Source organism: Sitophilus oryzae, unplaced genomic scaffold (genome assembly GCF_002938485.1).
Source record: "Sitophilus oryzae breed Bouriz unplaced genomic scaffold, Soryzae_2.0 scaffold_177_pilon_pilon, whole genome shotgun sequence".
Classification (NCBI taxonomy): Eukaryota; Metazoa; Arthropoda; class Insecta; order Coleoptera; family Curculionidae; genus Sitophilus; species Sitophilus oryzae.
The window spans coordinates 2721332-2740733 of record NW_022146479.1 but is presented as its reverse complement, the minus strand read 5'-3'; the positions used below and the strand labels follow the sequence as shown (position 1 = coordinate 2740733).

Below are 19402 nucleotides of genomic sequence, written 5' to 3'. Positions count from 1 at the left end.
GATAAAAGACTTATACTATTAAATAGATAGGCAACTTATAATACATTTTATTTTTATTATACAAGGGCGCCTCTGGTAGTCGGAGGAAGAAATACTTATGGAAGAGAGGGGTGCGGGGAAGGGGGGTTGTTTTAGTTAATTTAAAATAAATTTAGACATACATGTAAGAACACTTTGTGTGCTTTTAATTAGGTCGAACATATTATAAACGATAAATCAACTTAATTAAAAGCATACAAAGTGTTCTTATGTCGGATATTAATTAAAAATATATAAAAAGACTAGAAATAGTATATATTAAGTTGTTACAGTTATAATTTAATCTTTGGCGGTTTTCAGCAAATAGCAGGCAGTTTTACATAATTTTCCTCCCTTTGAAGTGAATTGGAAACGGCTATATAATTTTGGTGTAGGCAAGATTCCCAGTTTGTTTCCGTTTGAGACCTGAAATAATAAAAACAAATTAAATTAGATGTAATCATCTGCTGATCATGCTAATATAACACAACGCGTCCTTAATTCACCGTAAAAAAATTAAATAACTGCTTAGCAAGTAGCATTTATTAGCAGTACTAATTTAAAAAATCTATAACTGTAAGTAGATATGTTTAATTTACTTACCATTGTATCCTTCGGAAACCAGGTGTACAACAATTAAACTCCATGATAAAAAATAATTAAGAGTCTATACAAAACACAAATGTCCCACCATTTTTAAAAAACATTGTCTAAAACAGAATACTGGCAAAAACTCTGAAGGAATTTAATTTTACAATAATTCGATAAATCAAAACGAAATCAAACCGTAAAATCACAACAAAAGCGTCTCTGAGTGACAGTTAAAAATCAAATTTTATTATTGTCAGATATTGACATTTGCATTGATAATATTGACAGTTTTAATATTTTGCGCCTCTGCACAGTGCCTTCTATTAAAAGATCAGCCTACGGGCGAGATTTATGACGTCACTCTAGTTAGATATAACGGATTAATAAATTATATGTTGTAGAATACATGGAAAACATAATTATTCCTCAGATTTTTGGTTTGTATTTTAAAAATGATATAGTTTACATGAAATATACATAATATACAGTTAATAACTACAACATATATACCTATTTATAGTAATAAATACTTTGGCAAATAAACTATGAACCATACAAATGCAGCAAATGTTTTACAATGTACAAATAATGTATAGGTACATAAGATAATGGGTAAAATGTAAATATATTTTAAATTTTGGGGTTTGAAAATCGATCTAATTTAACAAAAAACATTCAATATCTACTAATAGTGATGTATTATTATTTGCATTCACAAAATTTATATGTATATTTTGCAAGTATCAATGTTCGAAAAATTATATTTACAAATAATACAATATTATCTAAAAAAAGGCGTCAGCGATGGCTATGAAATGAAGATCGCTGGCATTTTAATGTAAAATTATTCTAAAATTTTTTATTTTCTTGGGATTTTTAGGTTCGGGAAAAACGCCGATTTAAGTTTTCATTTGGGTTTTCTTTATTTTTATTTGGTTTAAAAAAACGTTTTGGCTAACTATAGCCTTCATCAGTGTTGTGTCATATGAGAAAAATAGTCTCGGATATAATCCAAAAAATTACATATACAATATAATTCACACCTCATAATGTTTACTGCAATTAACAAACTAATATAAACTTATCAAAAGATGACCACATATTTTTTAAAATTACTATTCTTAACACTAAAATTATCTACATTGACTATGGAGTACGCGGGAAACATTATGTGTGTGGTGTGAATATTTTATATGTAATTTTTTGGATTATATTCGACACTATTTTTTTCATGACACAACACTAATGAAGGCTATAATGTTAGCCGAAACGTTTTTTTTAAACCAAATAAAAATAATAAAAAACCAAATGAAAACTTAATCAGCGTTTTTCCCGAACCTAAATCCCAAGAAAATCAAAAAAATTAGAATATTTAGAAACAAGGTTCGAGAATATCAAATTTTCCAAGATTGTAAAATTCTAGTTAACTATTTTATGTGTACAGTTATTTAGGGAATGTCATCGATGTTCATTTCCAAGCCAACTAGACGCCGATTTTTTTCGATGATACGGTACAATTCTTACGTAAAATGTAAATATTATTAGACCAATTAAAACAAAGAAATATGAATTTCTTAGTATTTTTAGTAACACCTTTATTCTTAAAACTTAATTTTGTATTATGCAAATATACCAATTTTATTGTTATTTTATTCATATTGTATTCAGCCATCACTTAAATATTTGATATTAATTTGGTATTATAAATAATCAACACTATTCATTAAAAATTACTGAACAAAAATATATGTTATGCTTGACAACTTGACATACATTATATATTATCAAATTGTTATCAAACAAAAACACATTCTTCTTTTAAACTGTATCAGTCTTGTCTTTACAAAAATCTTTTTTAAAATTTGAACTCAAAATAATAATCTTTTTCATGATCTTTAATACACATATTCTTTATTTTTCCCTAGATCATAATACCTACTTAGGTGTTTGAATCTATCGAAGCTGAACCAACAACACTTGGAGTGGAGATTCCACAATATGAATAAAATAAACATAATTGTCCAGTTTTCATTAATACGATCATGGGAGAATATTATTTTTAAATATATTAAAGATATTTTCAATAGAATTCTCTTAATTTATAACTCGTACCCACTTTTCTTGCTCTTCCGGACACTTTAGGCTGCCTAGTATAACTATCCTTTCCACCAGGAACACAACAAAGATGATGCATAGCACCGAAAACACACTCCACTTAAGCTTTATTGATGAATTGTTAGAGTCTTAAAAAACACACACAAAAATCACGATGAGTAAAAAATGTATCGGCACTTTTAGGTTAAATCACTTACACAACGTGTAATTTTTCAATTTTTCTATTTTTTTATGCGAAACCGAGAGTGACCATATATCTGGTAGTAGTTTATGTCACTTAAACACCAAAATAATTAGTTTTTTGCACTACAATAATAAATAATACCAAAAATCAACCGACAAAATATGAAACGGAATCTAACCCAATGTCTAAGTATGTACAGCTGATGAAGTAAACAAAAGTCCGCCCCAAGGCTGATCTTTTAAAGAACGGCAGTGCTCTGCATCTTGGAGGAAAAACTATTTTTAATGAACCGTCATTTCCATTTAAGTTTCTCAGCCATGCACAGGGGATACAGGTACAATTTCTAACACCACACCTTCCAGAAACTCACAATTTAAACACAAAAATAGGATTTCTGTTCGAATAGATCAAACACGAAAATGGGTTCAGGGATAAAGAACAAGCGCTTTTCAACAAATTTTCACCTATAATTTTGTCACAAATTTTTCATTGTGAGACCCTGAGTCGTTCGTCGTTTTTCGACATTAGTTGAGGTTAGGATAGAATTTCTGCTAGAAGAAAAGGTTAGAACCAGTGTTGCCAGATATACCATTTAAATGGTATCTATACCATTTTTTCTTCCTTGATACCTGCAAAAATTTTGAGTATACCATTTTCCATTTTTCTACCATTTTTTGAAGACGTTACCATTTTTCTACCATTTTTTTAGAATCCCAGCGATCTACATTTTTTAAACTTTTTAATGCAAACCAATCTAGTTTTCACATCTACTAAAAATATGAAGCACATCTCTATTAGGCTATCTCATATCTCTATTATTTTTTATAGGTATTATTTCTTGAAAAGTTTTATTTTATTCTAAGTCTATGGTTTTACCTATATTTTCAGAGCCAAATATGTAGATTATTAATGCTGAATTATTAATAATATATTTTATGTTACCTATCTATTTAAAATGTTCCCATTACCTTATTATTATATTAGGTCTGTTCGTTTTCCTGTTATTATCGATTCTGAATTGTCCAAGAACTCTCCAGCGCATGCGCAAATGAAATAATGTCTTCATATTTCCTTCTGCGCATACGCATCACAATTCTAGGACGGTTCAGAAACGGTAATAACTGGAAAACGAAAAAAGCTATTAATTATACCTATTTCTTTTATTATTATTTTGCATAAATAAAATGTTAAAAAAAATTTAAATGCCTTGCGCAAGAGTTCAAAACTGATGTGACAACCAACAGCTACGATGTTTTCAACCAAATTGAGGTTCGTTTGGTTTTTGGGGTTAATCCACGGTTAATCATAGTATCAAAATTATAAAAATATTAAGATCCTCTTTAAAAGTAAAAATACCATTTTTTTCAGTCAAATACCATTTTTTTAAATACTCGATACCACTTTTTATTTTTTCCATCTGGCAACACTGGCTAGAACTATGGGTATAAGAAAAAAACTAAGTCAAACTCAACCAGTTTTGTTAGTTTCAGTCATTTTTAAGCCCATTCAACATCGACAAACGACCGAATTCACCTCGAATTTCACTAAATCAAAGAACTGAATAATACACGATGCAAAAACAAACAACTGTCTCTGCAACCATACAACCACCCTTAGATTAAGAATAAAAACAACCACCAAACACCAAACACATACACAATCTGCAACTGTCGAGATGGATTGTGGGAAATTTTTTGAGCGGTCGTTTTAAATTCTCTGTCGCATTACTGAAAGTGGCCAAGCTCATAAATATCCAGATTATCGAGAAGATACCAAGTTGCCTTGACGTAATATATATCTATCTGTATGGTTTATTGCATTTTATGTAATATAAAAAGTAGTAAATTATTTATTTTTCCTAAATATCTAGACCATATTGTTAGGATATTTTATTATCCTGAGCATGTTTGGATATCTCAGCTGGATGTACATTAGATATACGACAGATATATCCATAGGATATTCTATTCTGAGACATCTACAGGATTTCAGGATGTCTAGAGGATATCCTATAGATATCTTTATAGGATGATCCTGTAGTGGGACATTCCGACATTCTATGGATATCCTGCGGATATTGTGTGTTATATGGGTTTTTATCTGCAATAAGGCTCGTTTACGTTAGTATTGCAGTGGCGGCTCGTGACCCCTTCTGACAAAATTGTAGGGTAGGCGCCGCTTAAAGATAAAACCAACTTACTAAAAGCCATTTGCGTCATCACCGCAAGACAGCCTTGTAGAAGTTGGTTTTATCTTTACCTTGCCTACCCTGACGAGCCCGCCACTGTCGTACTTATTCATTATTATGAAGGCTAGAAGCCGTCTAGCCTCCATATTCATTATAAATCTTTTAGGATGGACGATTCATAAAAAAACGGACATTGTTTTGGTACTTTTTTATATATCAAAAGAAATACATACAATTCTTTATAAAAAGATAATCAAACATATAATTTTACAAATATAAAAAAATAAACAGTTGTAAAACTTTTACACTAGACACACTACATTAATTTCACTATAGATGAATTATTACAAAAGTAATTTTTAAATGTAATGTAATGATTCATAAACTTATATCAAATAAATCAAATTATTTTACATATTATAAAGATTTAAAGTGGTACCACTAGTTATATACAGATATTAAAAAAATGCTAATTATTATATAATTAGCATTTCCGATTAGTTTTATACACCCAAGAAATATTGTTCAGGTGTATGCTCCAACTGTTGCTTCGAGCGATGTTGAGATTGACCATTTCTACCATGAAATTCTCTCCAAAATATTCCGAACAAAGACCTAACCATAATAACCGGCGACTTTAATGCTAAAATTGGAGATACAACTAATAACGAATATATTAAAACTATTGTTGGCAAATATGGCATTGGTATGGGGGGAATGCTTACTTTGCAATCGAAAACAATCTAAATGTAATGAACATAACATTTCAACATCATATCCGAAGGCTCTACACATGGATTAGTCCTGGATACAGAGCACCGCAACCGGATAGATTATATTCTCTCTAACTCGAGATGGAGAATCTCGTTCAGGACAGTGGGGATTCATATAAAGTTAAAAAATGTTGTAAGAAAACCAAAACCGAAGCAGATGGAGATCCACGACTAATACATTTTCAACAAGAACTACTGAAAACATCGTGGAACGTCAATGAGAACACGCAACCGCAACAGATTTGGATAGACTTTAAGAACTGTCTCAGTAATACCACTTCTCAACAACTGAATAACAAAAAACAACATTGGATTTCTGACAACACATTGCTAAAAATTGAACAAAGATGAACATTAGTACAAAGTGGTTTAAAAACACAATATGAAAAAGATAACTACATATAGAAAAATAAAAATTGACGCAGCTGAGATGTACTGCTGGCGAGGAATGCTCAGAATTCCCTGGACTGCCTGATAAACCAATGAAACCATAATCCAAGAACTGAACATCATAGAACGTCTCTCACCTTCTATACAGTCACGTATGCTTAAATATTTCGGTTACGGTATATGAGGAGGGATGCTGATTGTATGTAAAGACTCATTATACAGGCCAAGGTTCCAGGAAAAAGACCAAGAGGCCGCTCGCCCATCCGATGGATAGACCAGTTAAGGACAAGACAGGGAATTATGGAGACAAACTACACACACATCAGTTCACCACCACATTCCTCTTGTAGGAAGAAAGACAGAGAGAGATTATTAGTTTTATAGTTATAGTGGTTATATATTTTGTACTATAATTGAGTGTCCTTACTTATGACTATTTTCTTTTTGCACAGAACGTTGGTAATTTATTTTTTCTTTTCTTGCCTTTATTTTCATTAGCTGATAATTCCCCAAAATCATATTTGATTTTTAGCCGTTCTCGTATAAGCAGCCCTTGAATCAACCTTTTCCAATTTTTATAAACACGTTTATCAATTCTTTCTTGTTCTTTCCGGTCCAATTCATCTTGCTCCTAAATAAAACCGGTAAAATATATGTAGGTAAAGTTAATGTGAATTAGAGTTGGGCTAGAACGTGAAATCGCATTAAGCGGTATACCGGTGACCGCGATTTTTTATTCGCTGTAAAATTTACCTGTGAACGTGAATTATACCGTTAATGTTAATTTTTACCACGGAGGAATAAGAGAGGGGAGGCGCTACAGCTGTTGCGGAAACGATATCAGCCGGTCATATTGATACTCTATGTCATTTGTGCATTTTTCTTAAAATTAAAAAAGTTCCATCGATAATTTGAGTGTTTTCTATTAAAAAAAAGCATTAAAACCATGGTATCGTGTGGGGTATAGTTTATCTGAAGTCAGTTGGAATAGATTGGGACTCTTAATTTCGGCACTGTCTTTCTCGGTGCCTTTGTCGGTATCGACGGGACAAGGGAATTAAGAGTCTCACTACTTCCAACTGACTTCGGAAATACTATACGCAGTTGTAGGAGCCAGCAAGGTATCGACTCGAAGAAACTCCCAAAAACTACAAAATTATCGATAAAAAAATAAAAATTAGATTACGGAATTACGAGGTATAAGTTTACTACAGCATAACGGACATACATTTAGTGGATCATTATTACCTTAGTTGAAGGCCTATTTTAATCATTGTTTGCTTTTATTATTTGAAGTTTTACCTAAACCGGTCCTGTCGAATTACTGTCCTTTGTTGTATCAGTTACGCTTTAGCCAATCAGGGTTTATTCTTATCTTGGTAACGACCATGAAATGCTACTGTTATTTCACGGTGAAAATATCACTAGGTAGCGATTTTTTGCCCAACTAATGTGAATTAATAACGCTAATAATAATTATATCTGTATAATATTTACCAATTCCCAGGCTTTAACTAATTGATCTTCATATTCTTTGCAAACGACATAACCATCATATACAGGATGACTCCAACCCCCATGAAAATCAAATCCGACTATAGCTGCTGCACAGTCAATATTCAATTTCCTTGCAGTTTTATTTAACCCTGAAACTAAATGTCAGATATTAATAATAAATGTTTCAAAATGGTAATATTAAATTGTTTCCATACGTATTAAATGAACAGTTCCTTTAGGTAGCATGCAAGGTTTAAATAAATCCACATTTCCAAATGCATTTTTGGGCACTATGCCATTTTCAGCAGTTGGAGGATCATAATCTTCCACTTGCCAGGGCCCATATATTTCAAGCATTTGATCAGTAATTACCTTATTTGATAACTGAAAGTGCAAAATTTTATCATATACATTCTGAAAATGATTTTATATTGAATGTCACTTACTTTATCATATTTAGGTCTAGCCTTGACAATCTTATAAGGTTGTTCGCCTAACTTTACAACCTTAGCTTGCTTGAGCCAAATATCTCTAGAATGTAAAATATAAACGCAACTTCTTGGATAGACGGCCTCTCCCCTAATAAATCCTAGTGTTGGTGGTTGTGGTGGATACAGACCTTCAAACTTCAGTAAATGCCTCTTCAATACATACAAAGGATGACTTTTGTATCTGAAATAGAACAATATGTATGTACTAGAGATGGGTAGATCCGGTATTTTAAAAAAAGTCGGATCCGGAGTTACATCATGTTTCATAGACCATCCAGGTTCCAGTTATGCCGTATCTATATCATTCTAACCTTTAATTTTAATTTAGACCTTTTTGTTTTGAATGAAGCAATATCCGCGTTCAAAAGTTTGGTAGTCCGTTAAGAAAATCTGATGTTTGCGTTTTGCCAAATCCTTATCACCTGATAACGTAAATTCCCTATGAACGAAAAAAAAAACCGACGTCAAATACGGCTGGGAATTGACAATCAATGATAATTTCGGCGACGTCAATCTCTAGGCGTCATTTACTAAAATTGACATAAAACTTGTCAATATTAACACTAATAATTATAGAAAGATTAGACAAGGACATTATTCCTGGACCGCAGAGGATACGTTTCCAGACACAAAAATCTGCTGCGACACGTATAATACAATTAAATCAAATGGTGCAACGCGCACTACCGTACAGGCCGTTGCGTTAGCTGGTCGCTGCGACCTGGTTGTCACTGTTGCCAGTGCGTTTGAGCCTTAAAAGTTACTATAAGTGCTATATATTTTAATGTAAAAAAAGTTGACATCAGGTTCAGTCATTACAGAACCATGCGTCGAGCCTGGTGCTGTAATGGAAGTCGCTCAGTGTGAACAGGGTCTTAAATGAGAAATGTTCTTATTGGTTTATGTAATTTCAAAGACCTTAAATAAATTAAAGAAGAGAAATTATTTTTAAAAAAGCATGGCCTGGTCAAAATATTTAGAAACCCTGGTGATACTTTTTGTGTGGTATTTATACCAAACCAAACAACAAACATACTCAGAAATCGATTTAGGTAAAGGTTGATCCAGTTGTTGCCTTTCTAGATCTTCATCTTCCTCTTCATCTCTAGGTGTTGATATTCCTTTAAAAGGGTATAAACTTTCATTCCACCATTTAGAGTTTATTCTTTCTTTTCTTGTAATAGTATTGAAATTAGGACAATATCTTGAAGTTACATCTTTAATATTATTGTTGTTATCCCATCCAAGAATATACACAACCGGATGTGAAGCCCTTTGCTAAATTATAAAAAAATTGTAGATTATGATTAAACACAAAAAGGAAATCTTACATAAAGTTCTTTTACACAATGTAATTTTCCATTTGCCACATCAACACTTATCCATTTTTCTTCAGCATCGAGAAAAACCTCAACCCATACATCATTTTTATTGTTCTTCTCTAATTTTGGTTTCTCTTCGACTATTTTTCCAGGTACTTGAACTCTTCTCTTAACTTTAACTTTTGGGACAAAATCGTCATCGCTACTATGATATTTCTTTCTTATAGGTGTAGGTATATCACTATCGCTGTCATTATCAGGCATAGATTTTCTTTTTCTTACCATTCTAAGGGCATATTAATACTATAATATAGTAATAAATAAAATGTCACCTAAGTGACAACTACCTTACCTACTAGAATCATTTCTTTTTTGTTCAGTAATTCTTCCTTTAACAAGATTGATAATATCCTCACGGACATCAAGCTGTCTAGATTTTCCTTTACTCTGAGCTTTTTCCAAGTTAATTGGTACTTTTTTCCCACTTTTACCATTTAATAATGGTGTATTTTTTCTTAGTTCCTTTAAGTCTGGTTTTGAACTTGACTTTTTACAACTCCTCGTTCTTCTCTTATCATCAAAGTCACTGTCACTATCATAGTTACCATCCAGTTGTGGTATAGAAGTACTTTTATATCTTTTTGAATTTGTTTTGTTTTCAATGTTTTTTTCTAAATTCAAAGGTGTCTTTTTAAGCTTCGTTAAATCCAATTTAGTTTTTCTTTTAGTAGCATTAGAGACTTTCGTTTCACTTTCAGAAGCAGATACTTGTTTTAAGTTAGTATTTTCTACTTTTTTATTTATATTATCTTGTTTGCTTTTACCACGCTTTGCAGAATCAGAACTCTGAGAGGATGTAGATTTATTTTTTAATTTACTAGATGTCGAGTCAGCTTCTGTAGTTCTCAAATGAGTATTAATTTTCTTGGTAACTGAACTTTTTGATTCAGTGGTTTTATCCTTTTTTAGTTGACTTGTTACTGTGTTATTCAGGTGTTTTTTGACATCTTTAGAGATTTTTGAAGATCTATCGTTGTCTTTATTTTGTAACTTTTCTTTTAAACTGATGTTAGACTTATTAAGACGGATCTCTTCGTTTTTAACTGTACTAAGTTTATTTTCTTCTTTTACATTTGTTTTTGACTTACATGAACTTTCTCCTAAAGTGACTTGCTCATTATTTTTTTTAGTTGGTTTATCAACAGCAGTTTTTCTTTCTGATAGTAATTCATCAACTGGAGGCCTTAGAGGTTCAACTTGAAGTGACATTACAATTCTGCACTGAATACCTAATGATCTTATTATAGCAACAAAAATAAAGGCTAACATTTTTTTGTTATATGCCTCTTTTCTACTCATTTGCAAGCAAAGGCATTTTTCTAATAGTATGTCACTAGGCACCGGCTTCTCCAAGACATCCATTGTCTTCTTATACCAACTTAGAATACTTTCTAAATAAGTCAAATCAGGCCTTTCAGATGGATAACTCTTTACTGATGGTATAAGAGATAAAGCCATAGCTAAAACTTCTGTTTTATTTAAAATACTGTTAACATAGTTTCCGTGTGCTATCCAGCACAATAAATGTACTTTGTGTACTAGAACTTGATTTTCCTTTCTGACACGATTTAATCTTCTTTTTATTTTTGCAGCATAATCTATATCTAACAAAAAACTCATAAAAAAATAGTAAATTTTATATAATATGTATTACCTTTCTTTTTTGATGTGCCTGGCAGATCAACAATAACTTGTATATCTTTTAATGGCATACATTCAGTATTTTTGCTTGCAAGTTTAGAATTAATGTCTTGCCATTCATCACATGAATTTTCTGAATCAGATGATGTAGAATGTTCAAGACCTGAAGATTTTCTAACGTCATTTTTTTCTCCTGCAGCTAGTAGCTGTTCTACATCAACTCTTTTGTTTTGAACATTTTTTTGTGCTTTATATTTCTCTACTACTTTTTTTGCTTCTTCAATTTTATTCCTATAATCAGACAATTGTGTGAAGACTATTTTAGATGAATTACACATAGGAATGTTTTCTGTTTTTAATGAAGTACTATTTTCTGAATTTTCACCTGTCTTACTGTCATTGTCTGATTCAGAATCACTAAGTGTAGCGAGTGCTAAAATTGTAATGTCACTGTATTAGAGTTTAATTCTAAATTATTAATTTTTATTGAATTTTAATAATGTACTTTTTTTAAATTACTCACCTGCAGAAGTGGGTTTTGAAAATGTACTTAATTCAGTTACATTTTCTCCTTTACTCTCAAATAAAATTGAGTCTAAATTTATATTTCCCGGTTTTATAAAATAGTTCTCCATGTCACTCTCACTTGACGACTCATGATGAAAAGCGGAAACCATTTCCTTAGAAGACTTTTCATCTTCACTCTCACTTGAACTTATATACTTTCTAGTAGTGTTTCTGTTACGTCTCATCATTTTCTATTAAAACAATTAAAACAATAAAAAATGTTTATACCTCTGTTGTTCAAAATATGTTTATTCATCTCTTCAAAGAAGTCCAATGGGTATTTAGCCACTTGAACTACAAGAAAAACTACAAAATAGAATAGTTAGAGTAGAAAAAAATATGTTCTTTGTGTTTTCTGGCGACGGGAAGAGTTACTTCCTGAAACTTAAGCATTTTTTTTATTTATTATTTTGTTTATTAGTAAATTACTCCTGACAAATTGGTCTTCTTTGGATTAACGCATCAGTGTTTACAAAAAATACCTATTTTATTTTATTTTGTAGTTTTTCTTGCAGTACAAGTGGAGAAATACCCATTGGACTTAATTACTTTATTTCAAATAGAAACTTAAAAACCAAAAAAATATGCTGAATAATTATGCAATATTGGTTCATAAACTGTTTAAACACACCTTAGGTATATAATTGTATTAATCAATCCCAACTGCTTCTGAGGAACAAAAATGGTATATAACAAAGGGTTTTTGTGGCGTACTTCGTTACTTGTTTTTTTGAAATATCTACCATTACCTAAATACTGTTTTAATCTCTGCTACCTTTAAACAATTCAAAAAATTACCAAACCTTCAATGATATAATACCAAAATAACACCAAAAAAGGGTACAATAAAATATGTATTAAAATTACCAGTCATATTTTTTAAATTGTTATTCATTCGGAGATGTTTTGAAAAAGATTGTGCTAAAATTCAAAATATTCAAAACAGCAAACATTTCACAAGCAGCTGATATCGATACACTATCGACAGGTGACAGGAATGACGTACCAAGGCCAATGTCTTTGGTTCCGTGCATCAGAGATATAGGGTAAGGACAGTTAGCTGTTATATTTTGGTCAGAAATTCAGTAAATTCTAATCATGTTTAGCTGGCGCTAGCCTGGCGTTAGCTGATCCTCTGGCTGGTCCATAGATTACTGATCTAATTTTTGATATATATGGAGAGGTCAAAAAGTTGTATCATGGATCATGGTCCACAAGTCCACAGTTCACACTGAAATTGATAATTTGTCATTTTGTCTTCAACACGTCCTCAAGAAAAAGGTTTATCTTTTCGAAAGACCGAATTGATATTTGAGACTGACATTTAGCAGGAACAAACTCATTACCCATCTATAATAGACGACCAAAATAATTACATTGTGGAATTCTTGTGGAAGGCGGTCTAATGATTAAAAATATAAATTGATAATTAATTAAAAAAACTACTGTCTGTATCTGTACACCTTCAATTTATAAATTAGGCGCCGCTTTAAATACCTGTATTCCCTAAAAAGTATATCACTCTGTATCGATATCGATATTTTCCCTTGATATTTTTTGAAAGAGAACAACTCTATAAAGGAGACAAAACCACGGACAAAACCGTGACAAAACCACAGATCTGACACAGAATAAAATTTAAAATACATATGCTGTCCTCCTTTCACGCAGTTGAGCAGCTCTGAACTGTTCAAGAACGCGATACTCTCACTCCATTCAATTGAGTCATAAAGTTCCAGAACTGTTCCGCGCCATATGGAGGCACCAGCTATCGCGCACCGCTCCTTTCAGAACCGTTCTCGAATGGAGGACAGCAATCAAACTCGATCTTCTGTCCTTCAATACTGGGACATAAATTCTCTCATTGCTCTTATGGGGAGGCCGCAGTATATTTTAATTAAAACGTATTTGACAGCAATAATCTCTGACAAAACTGTCAGATTACCGGTAAAGTAGATTTCAGTTTTAGGAATGTTATATTAGCATCCGTAAGATGACCATACCCCAAAAATGGAAATCTGTGTCTATGGAAGTGAGTTATTCAAAGAACTTTAAGGTTAGATGGCGGAACGCTCGACAAAACAATCGAAACTAACATCAAACTACTTGGGCAAAAATTAAACAGTTTTACGCGTGCTTTCCGAGTGGTTGGTTGAGTTACGGATTTTAGTGTTAGCCCGTTTGTTTCAAAATGGCGTTCAATGGAGATGGACCTCATAGCAAAAGACAGAGGACTGATACCGACTCCGCTAATAATAGAGTAAGTACCTCACTAGTCAGTTTCCCCTGTATATCTTCGAATCATAATTAGGCGCCGCTATAAAATGTTAGGTTATGTACAACAACAATCGCTTCTTAGGGGATGATCCCTTTAAATCGTACTCTAGGAGGTATTTACTTTCTAGAGGCGTTATTCATCTGCTGATTGGAATACTTGCTTTTCTAGTCTTTTCCCATATAATTGATTTGTTTTTTTGATTTAAAGAAAGTTTTCAGTGATGTTTTCTTTATTTTGTTTTGAAATTCGCTCGCTCATTTCGCACATTCGAAAAACTATTTATTTGACATAAAATTATTTTATTACTAAGTTGTTAAGAATATTTTTGATTTAATTTTTCGTATTAATTTATTATTCATTATACTATAAGATATGCACATTTTTGTAGTAACTTCTATTAAAAAATAGCCTTTTTTACATACTTGTTCGGGTTGCATATCTGCTTGTAAATTGTAAATAAATAGATTCGAATGTTTTACAAGGATCCTACAGTAGGTACGCGCAATAAAAAAAAATAACCTTAAAACCTATCTAAAATACATTTTGAAAAATTTTATAGACCAATGTGCCGTTAAAATTGTGAGGTATTTTACCTTCAGCTGTTTCGGAGAGTATCTCTGACAAAACATTTATTTTTTTTTATCTTTGGAAATCGTAAACACTTAATTTTATTTATAGGTAGATTTGTAATACAATTATTATACAGTAAGATCCCAGAGCGATCAGACATAACTTATTTTCCCAAGGATGAAACCTTACTTACGCTCTCAGTAGTTCTCTCATGTGCTTTGAATAGGTACCGGCTTGGCAGATACTAGGTGAGAAAGGCAACTAAAAATAAGAGTTACTTAACTTAAATTTCAATTTGTATGGATGATTTTCATATATATAAACATATATTGTAGAATATTACTTTGAAATAGTATCAAAAGTATCAGACATTTTTCATGGACCAGAACTTTTATCAGACGCTTTAAAGCTCCACAAGAAATAAATGAACTTTACTTATTTTTATATGTATTGTCTGTAAAATGCATGCTGGTCATTTAAGTTTGGCGGTCACTTGTCGAAAACGTAACGAAACGACCAGAACTTAACAAAAAAAAATATTCAACGTTATCAATCTTCGCTAATTAGTACATTAAAAGACTTCAAATCAAAAATAAAACACCACAAATACGTCTCTGGCGAGGTCTCTGCTTAACTCACTGAAACCCAATGCCCACAACTGCGGCTCATTCGACGAAACGATTGAATTGAACAAGTCAGGGACTATTTCGACAGAGGACATCCAAAAATGACAGAAAATACGATTTACTTGTGGATTAAAATGACAGATACAACTGTCACTGTCATAGATCTTCTCGTTAGATAGATTATAGCCGTCGGTCTAAGCGCTGCCGTTGTGCGTCCTCTATGAGAACCGCGATAGGCGATGCGCAAAATTTTATTTGAGTGAGAGATTTAGATGTACTTAGTTGGCGAAAATGTTTTACGATACTATATACTTTGAAAACCTCTTATGTACCCGAAACCTATTTTCGTAGGAGAAACAAACTTTCAAGTGAGCCCTATTTCTATTAATTGTAAAAAAATTGTGCACAGATCGAAATAATTAGATTTTGTCTTACAATAAAATAGACTATGAAGTCTCTATCGAAATAGGCTATAAATATAACTTTTCCCAAAAATTGAACTTACGAGGTTTTCGAAGTAAGGTATCGTATATCATTATAAAATGTTCAATTTACTCAGTTTGCTGAATGCGTATACGATAACTATTTTCTATTTTTTACGAATGAAGTTTAAATTTCCCACGAATATGGTGTTTTGGGTTAGAATTTCCCTCTGGATCTCGAAATTTCCCATGAATCGGGAAATTTCCTGCGAGTTGGCATTTGGCATCACTGCCCAACCGTCTTTGACGCCGTTTTTTAATCATACGGTATAAAATCCTTTTATATATGATTGGTTTTCGAACATTTTTCAAACAATCGAACATATTTTTATCTGCGAAAATTTTTAATGGCTGAAATGTATAATAGGATGCTAAAAATCTGTTTTCTGTCTCGATTGTCCGAATTCCGTTTTATACGAGCTGCCCGCGAGCAGTAGCAAACTACCAAACTAGAAATTAATGTTTTTAAAGATTTAAAAGAATGCTTTGTATGATGACCACTAAGTTATTCCACTAATTTCGAGGTTGAGAATGAGGCTCTAAGTTTGATTCAGAACTTCGATGGAATAAATTAGTGGTTTGAATTAGCGTATAAGTTTGTTTCTCTAAAGCTGCATTCACAACCTCGCAATTAGTGGAATAAATTAGTGGTTTCAATTACACTTTATACTTTTTAGTTTACGATCATTCACAATATTTAAAAAGCACAATTAAAATTAATAGAATATCCTAGCAACCGCTAGTTGTATCAGTTGTATCCAGAGAAAGCCTAATATTTAGATTATAAAACAATCAACTTTTGATTTATAATCACAATTTCTCTTGGCAGAAGGTAATCAAAGGCGCCAAAATTACATTTCTCGCAAATTTTGTAGTATAAGTTTTGTAGTAAGTATCTACAATTAGTGGAAAAGTTAAAAGTTTGATAACTTTTTCTACTAATTGAAATTGTCTACTACTAATTTTGACGTTATAAACGCTTACATTGAAATTAAAGGAACAAACTTCTACGCTAATTGAAACCACTAATTTATTCCACTAATTGCGAGGTTCTGAATGAAGCTTAATTTCAATGTGAACATTCAAAACGCCAAAATTAATGGTAGTACTTTTCAATTAGTAGAAATAGTTAGCGTTAATGCCATTTTGGCCTTTAATTATCATCCGCCAAGAAAAACAATTTTAAAAAACCACTAATTTATTCCACTAATTTCGAGGTTCTGAATGAGGCTTTAAATATACTTATTTTTCAAGTTAGGTATTGCGATAAATCTATATGTCATGTTATCGTTGATATTACAAGAAATTAAAATACTGTCATTTACATTCTAATGATAAACATATCCTGCTATATGTAATGAAACAATTTTCTTCCCGCTAAATAGTGCGGAATGCTAGGTAATAGAACCGCATGCAGAATACATAAGTTATAGATTAAAATTCGCTCTGCTCTGGGAAAGGCGTATTCACGAGGACATTGACCTTCTACCAAGGAAGGTTGACCAGATGCAGTTCAATCTGGTTGATTTTTTTTTCATTTGCTCTTCCATTCTCGTAATTCTGCTTTTATTTATTTCTGTTTTGCGAGAATCTGCTGCATTTTGAATATCGAATCAATAAGCAATAAGGTACTATATTCTAAAATATAGTTTTTGATATTTATGTTTTGGTTTCGATAACTAAATTAAGAGTTAATGGATCATATTCTTCAATAGTATTATGATCTATCCATTCAGTTGGCTTGGAAATGAACATCGATGACATTCCCCATATAATTTTACATATCAAATGACAGCGAGTCATTCTTCATTTCATAGCCATCGCTGACGCCGTTTTTTTTCGATCAGTAGTAGGATGAAAATGTAGTATGGGCTAAGGATATGTTTTAGTGTTCTCGGATTTTCTTCTTTGAAAAGATATCGCCACAGATATTTTTTTTAAGTTTTTTTTATGGAAATAAGTATAGTAGAGCATATTATTTTAGAAATCCCATATCAAGCCAAATAAAATGAAAAAATAATATACAGGGTTTCCCATTTAGAAAACATAAGTTTGAGTCACGTATTTCGAGAACGACGACAGCTGCTAGCGAGAAACTAGTTACGCCACTGGTTTCTAAGTAAAATACTTTACGGAACTCAGTTTTCACTTTTTCGCTAAGATATAACCAAGATACGGAGGGGGTTGAAACATGCAAAATTCTCTAATTTGCCATGTATTTCAGAAACAAAGGGGGCTAGGACAAGTCTGTGTTTAATATGTGTGTTTCATAAAAAATAGCACAGTGATGTGAAAACCACATCTTTATATCTCTACTCATGAACGAGAAACCCCATAAAACACACGAAAATGGGACACCTTGTACTGATGCCTCGTATTTTTAATTTTTTTTATTATGACATACATATGTATGTCATAATAAAAATATATATTTATTTAAGACATACATATGTATATACAGGGTGGCCCATCGAAAACGTTCCGCAAGACATAACGGCCAGGGTATTTTTATTTCAAAAAATCCAAAAACACGTCAATTTTGTTTGTGAGGGGGACAACTTTTGCCCCAAAAAGATTGCAAAATCTTCAACCCTCTAAGCGGGGGTGTCATCTCCCAACTTTTTTCAAATGGGAAGGGGGGCCAAGTGGCGCCGCAATGAAAAGAGCTTTCTATTCTCTATATTTCCCCGCTTCGTTTTTGAAAATCGGTCTAGTCATTGAGAAAATATGAAGGATTGAAATTTGAAAAGTTTATTTAAACATTTATCAGAGTAAATCGTCCCATTGCTGCCAAAAGTCACTAACTTACTTTTTATTACTTCCGAGAAAAACGCGTCTAAAGATGAATTGCATTGCATAATGATGTTATAGTTAGTAACTATTCGGTATTAAAATAAAACATAGAAAACATAACCAGAAATCGTAGTTAATGACTTTCTCAATCGATTCTCCGCTTCAAAATATAGTTAGTAATTCAATTTTCAGGTTGTTCGGAAAAATGTTAGTTAGTGACTTTTGGCAGCAATAGGACCAAATGATCAGGACAAATTCCTTCGACCAATTTGCTGTTTTTTCTTATTATTTCTAAATGTTTACGCATTTTTTCACTTGCCACAAGGTTGAACGATCAGGTGTGGTCTCAATATCGTTAAACTGACCCACAATAGAATTTCCAAAAATACCAGCCCGCGACGATCAAAATCGTCTTCGTTGAGTTCTTGTACCAACTGAATTTTGTATGGGTGGAACTTGTGTTTTTTTAATATCGTTTGGACACTTGTACGATTCACGCCGGTCGCGGTCTTATTGGCTAATTTTCTTGTACTCCCGCCCAATACGAATACCTCCATAGCTTCATTTACTACAGGATTTTCCCTCTGCCTCTTTTTATTCATAACGGAACCAGTTTCGTGAAATTTTGCTACTAAATCGCGAACAATTTTGCCATAAAGGTGTTTGTCAGGATGGCGTTCATTTAATATCTGCACAAACTGATTGCCACATTCATTATTTTTAAAATAAAGTTCGATTATATCCACTTTTTCTGCAAGTGAGTACACCATAATTGTTAAAAAGTTTAACGATATTGAGAAGAACTTCAACGCACAA

General features: G+C 32.1%; 2 protein-coding genes across 5 annotated transcripts in view; one reads left to right on the top strand and one right to left on the bottom strand.

Moving 5' to 3' along the window:
* Positions 1-5289: 5289 nt before the first annotated feature.
* On the bottom strand, positions 5290-12817 carry LOC115882196 (DNA repair protein complementing XP-C cells homolog). Of its 3 annotated transcripts, XM_030900099.1 has the most exons (12): positions 12705-12817; positions 12469-12612; positions 11794-12028; positions 11284-11703; positions 9922-11233; positions 9579-9855; positions 9284-9525; positions 8203-8428; positions 7972-8140; positions 7757-7911; positions 6687-6890; positions 5294-5739 (listed from the first exon to the last, which is right to left on the bottom strand). In XM_030900099.1, exons 3-11 carry the CDS (start codon positions 12023-12025, stop codon positions 6693-6695), a joined length of 3231 nt encoding a protein of 1076 aa, XP_030755959.1. In that variant the 5' UTR covers positions 12026-12028; positions 12469-12612; positions 12705-12817; the 3' UTR covers positions 5294-5739; positions 6687-6692. The 3 variants fall into 3 exon arrangements, with proteins under 3 accessions (XP_030755957.1, XP_030755958.1, XP_030755959.1); XM_030900097.1 differs by having other exon boundaries at positions 5290-6890; XM_030900098.1 differs by having other exon boundaries at positions 5290-6890; positions 12469-12640; positions 12705-12806.
* A 1065-nt stretch (positions 12818-13882) lies between these two features.
* The window catches only part of LOC115882159 (heterogeneous nuclear ribonucleoprotein L), a 356844-nt gene continuing 351324 nt past the window's right edge, over positions 13883-19402 (top strand). Inside the window, exon 1 of one of the 2 annotated variants that reach the window (XM_030900031.1) lies at positions 13883-14097. In XM_030900031.1, coding sequence (XP_030755891.1) covers positions 14029-14097 — 69 coding nt within the window. In that variant the 5' untranslated portion in view covers positions 13883-14028. The remainder of the gene's footprint in view (positions 14098-19402) is intronic. The other variant, XM_030900033.1, reaches the window with a different exon arrangement.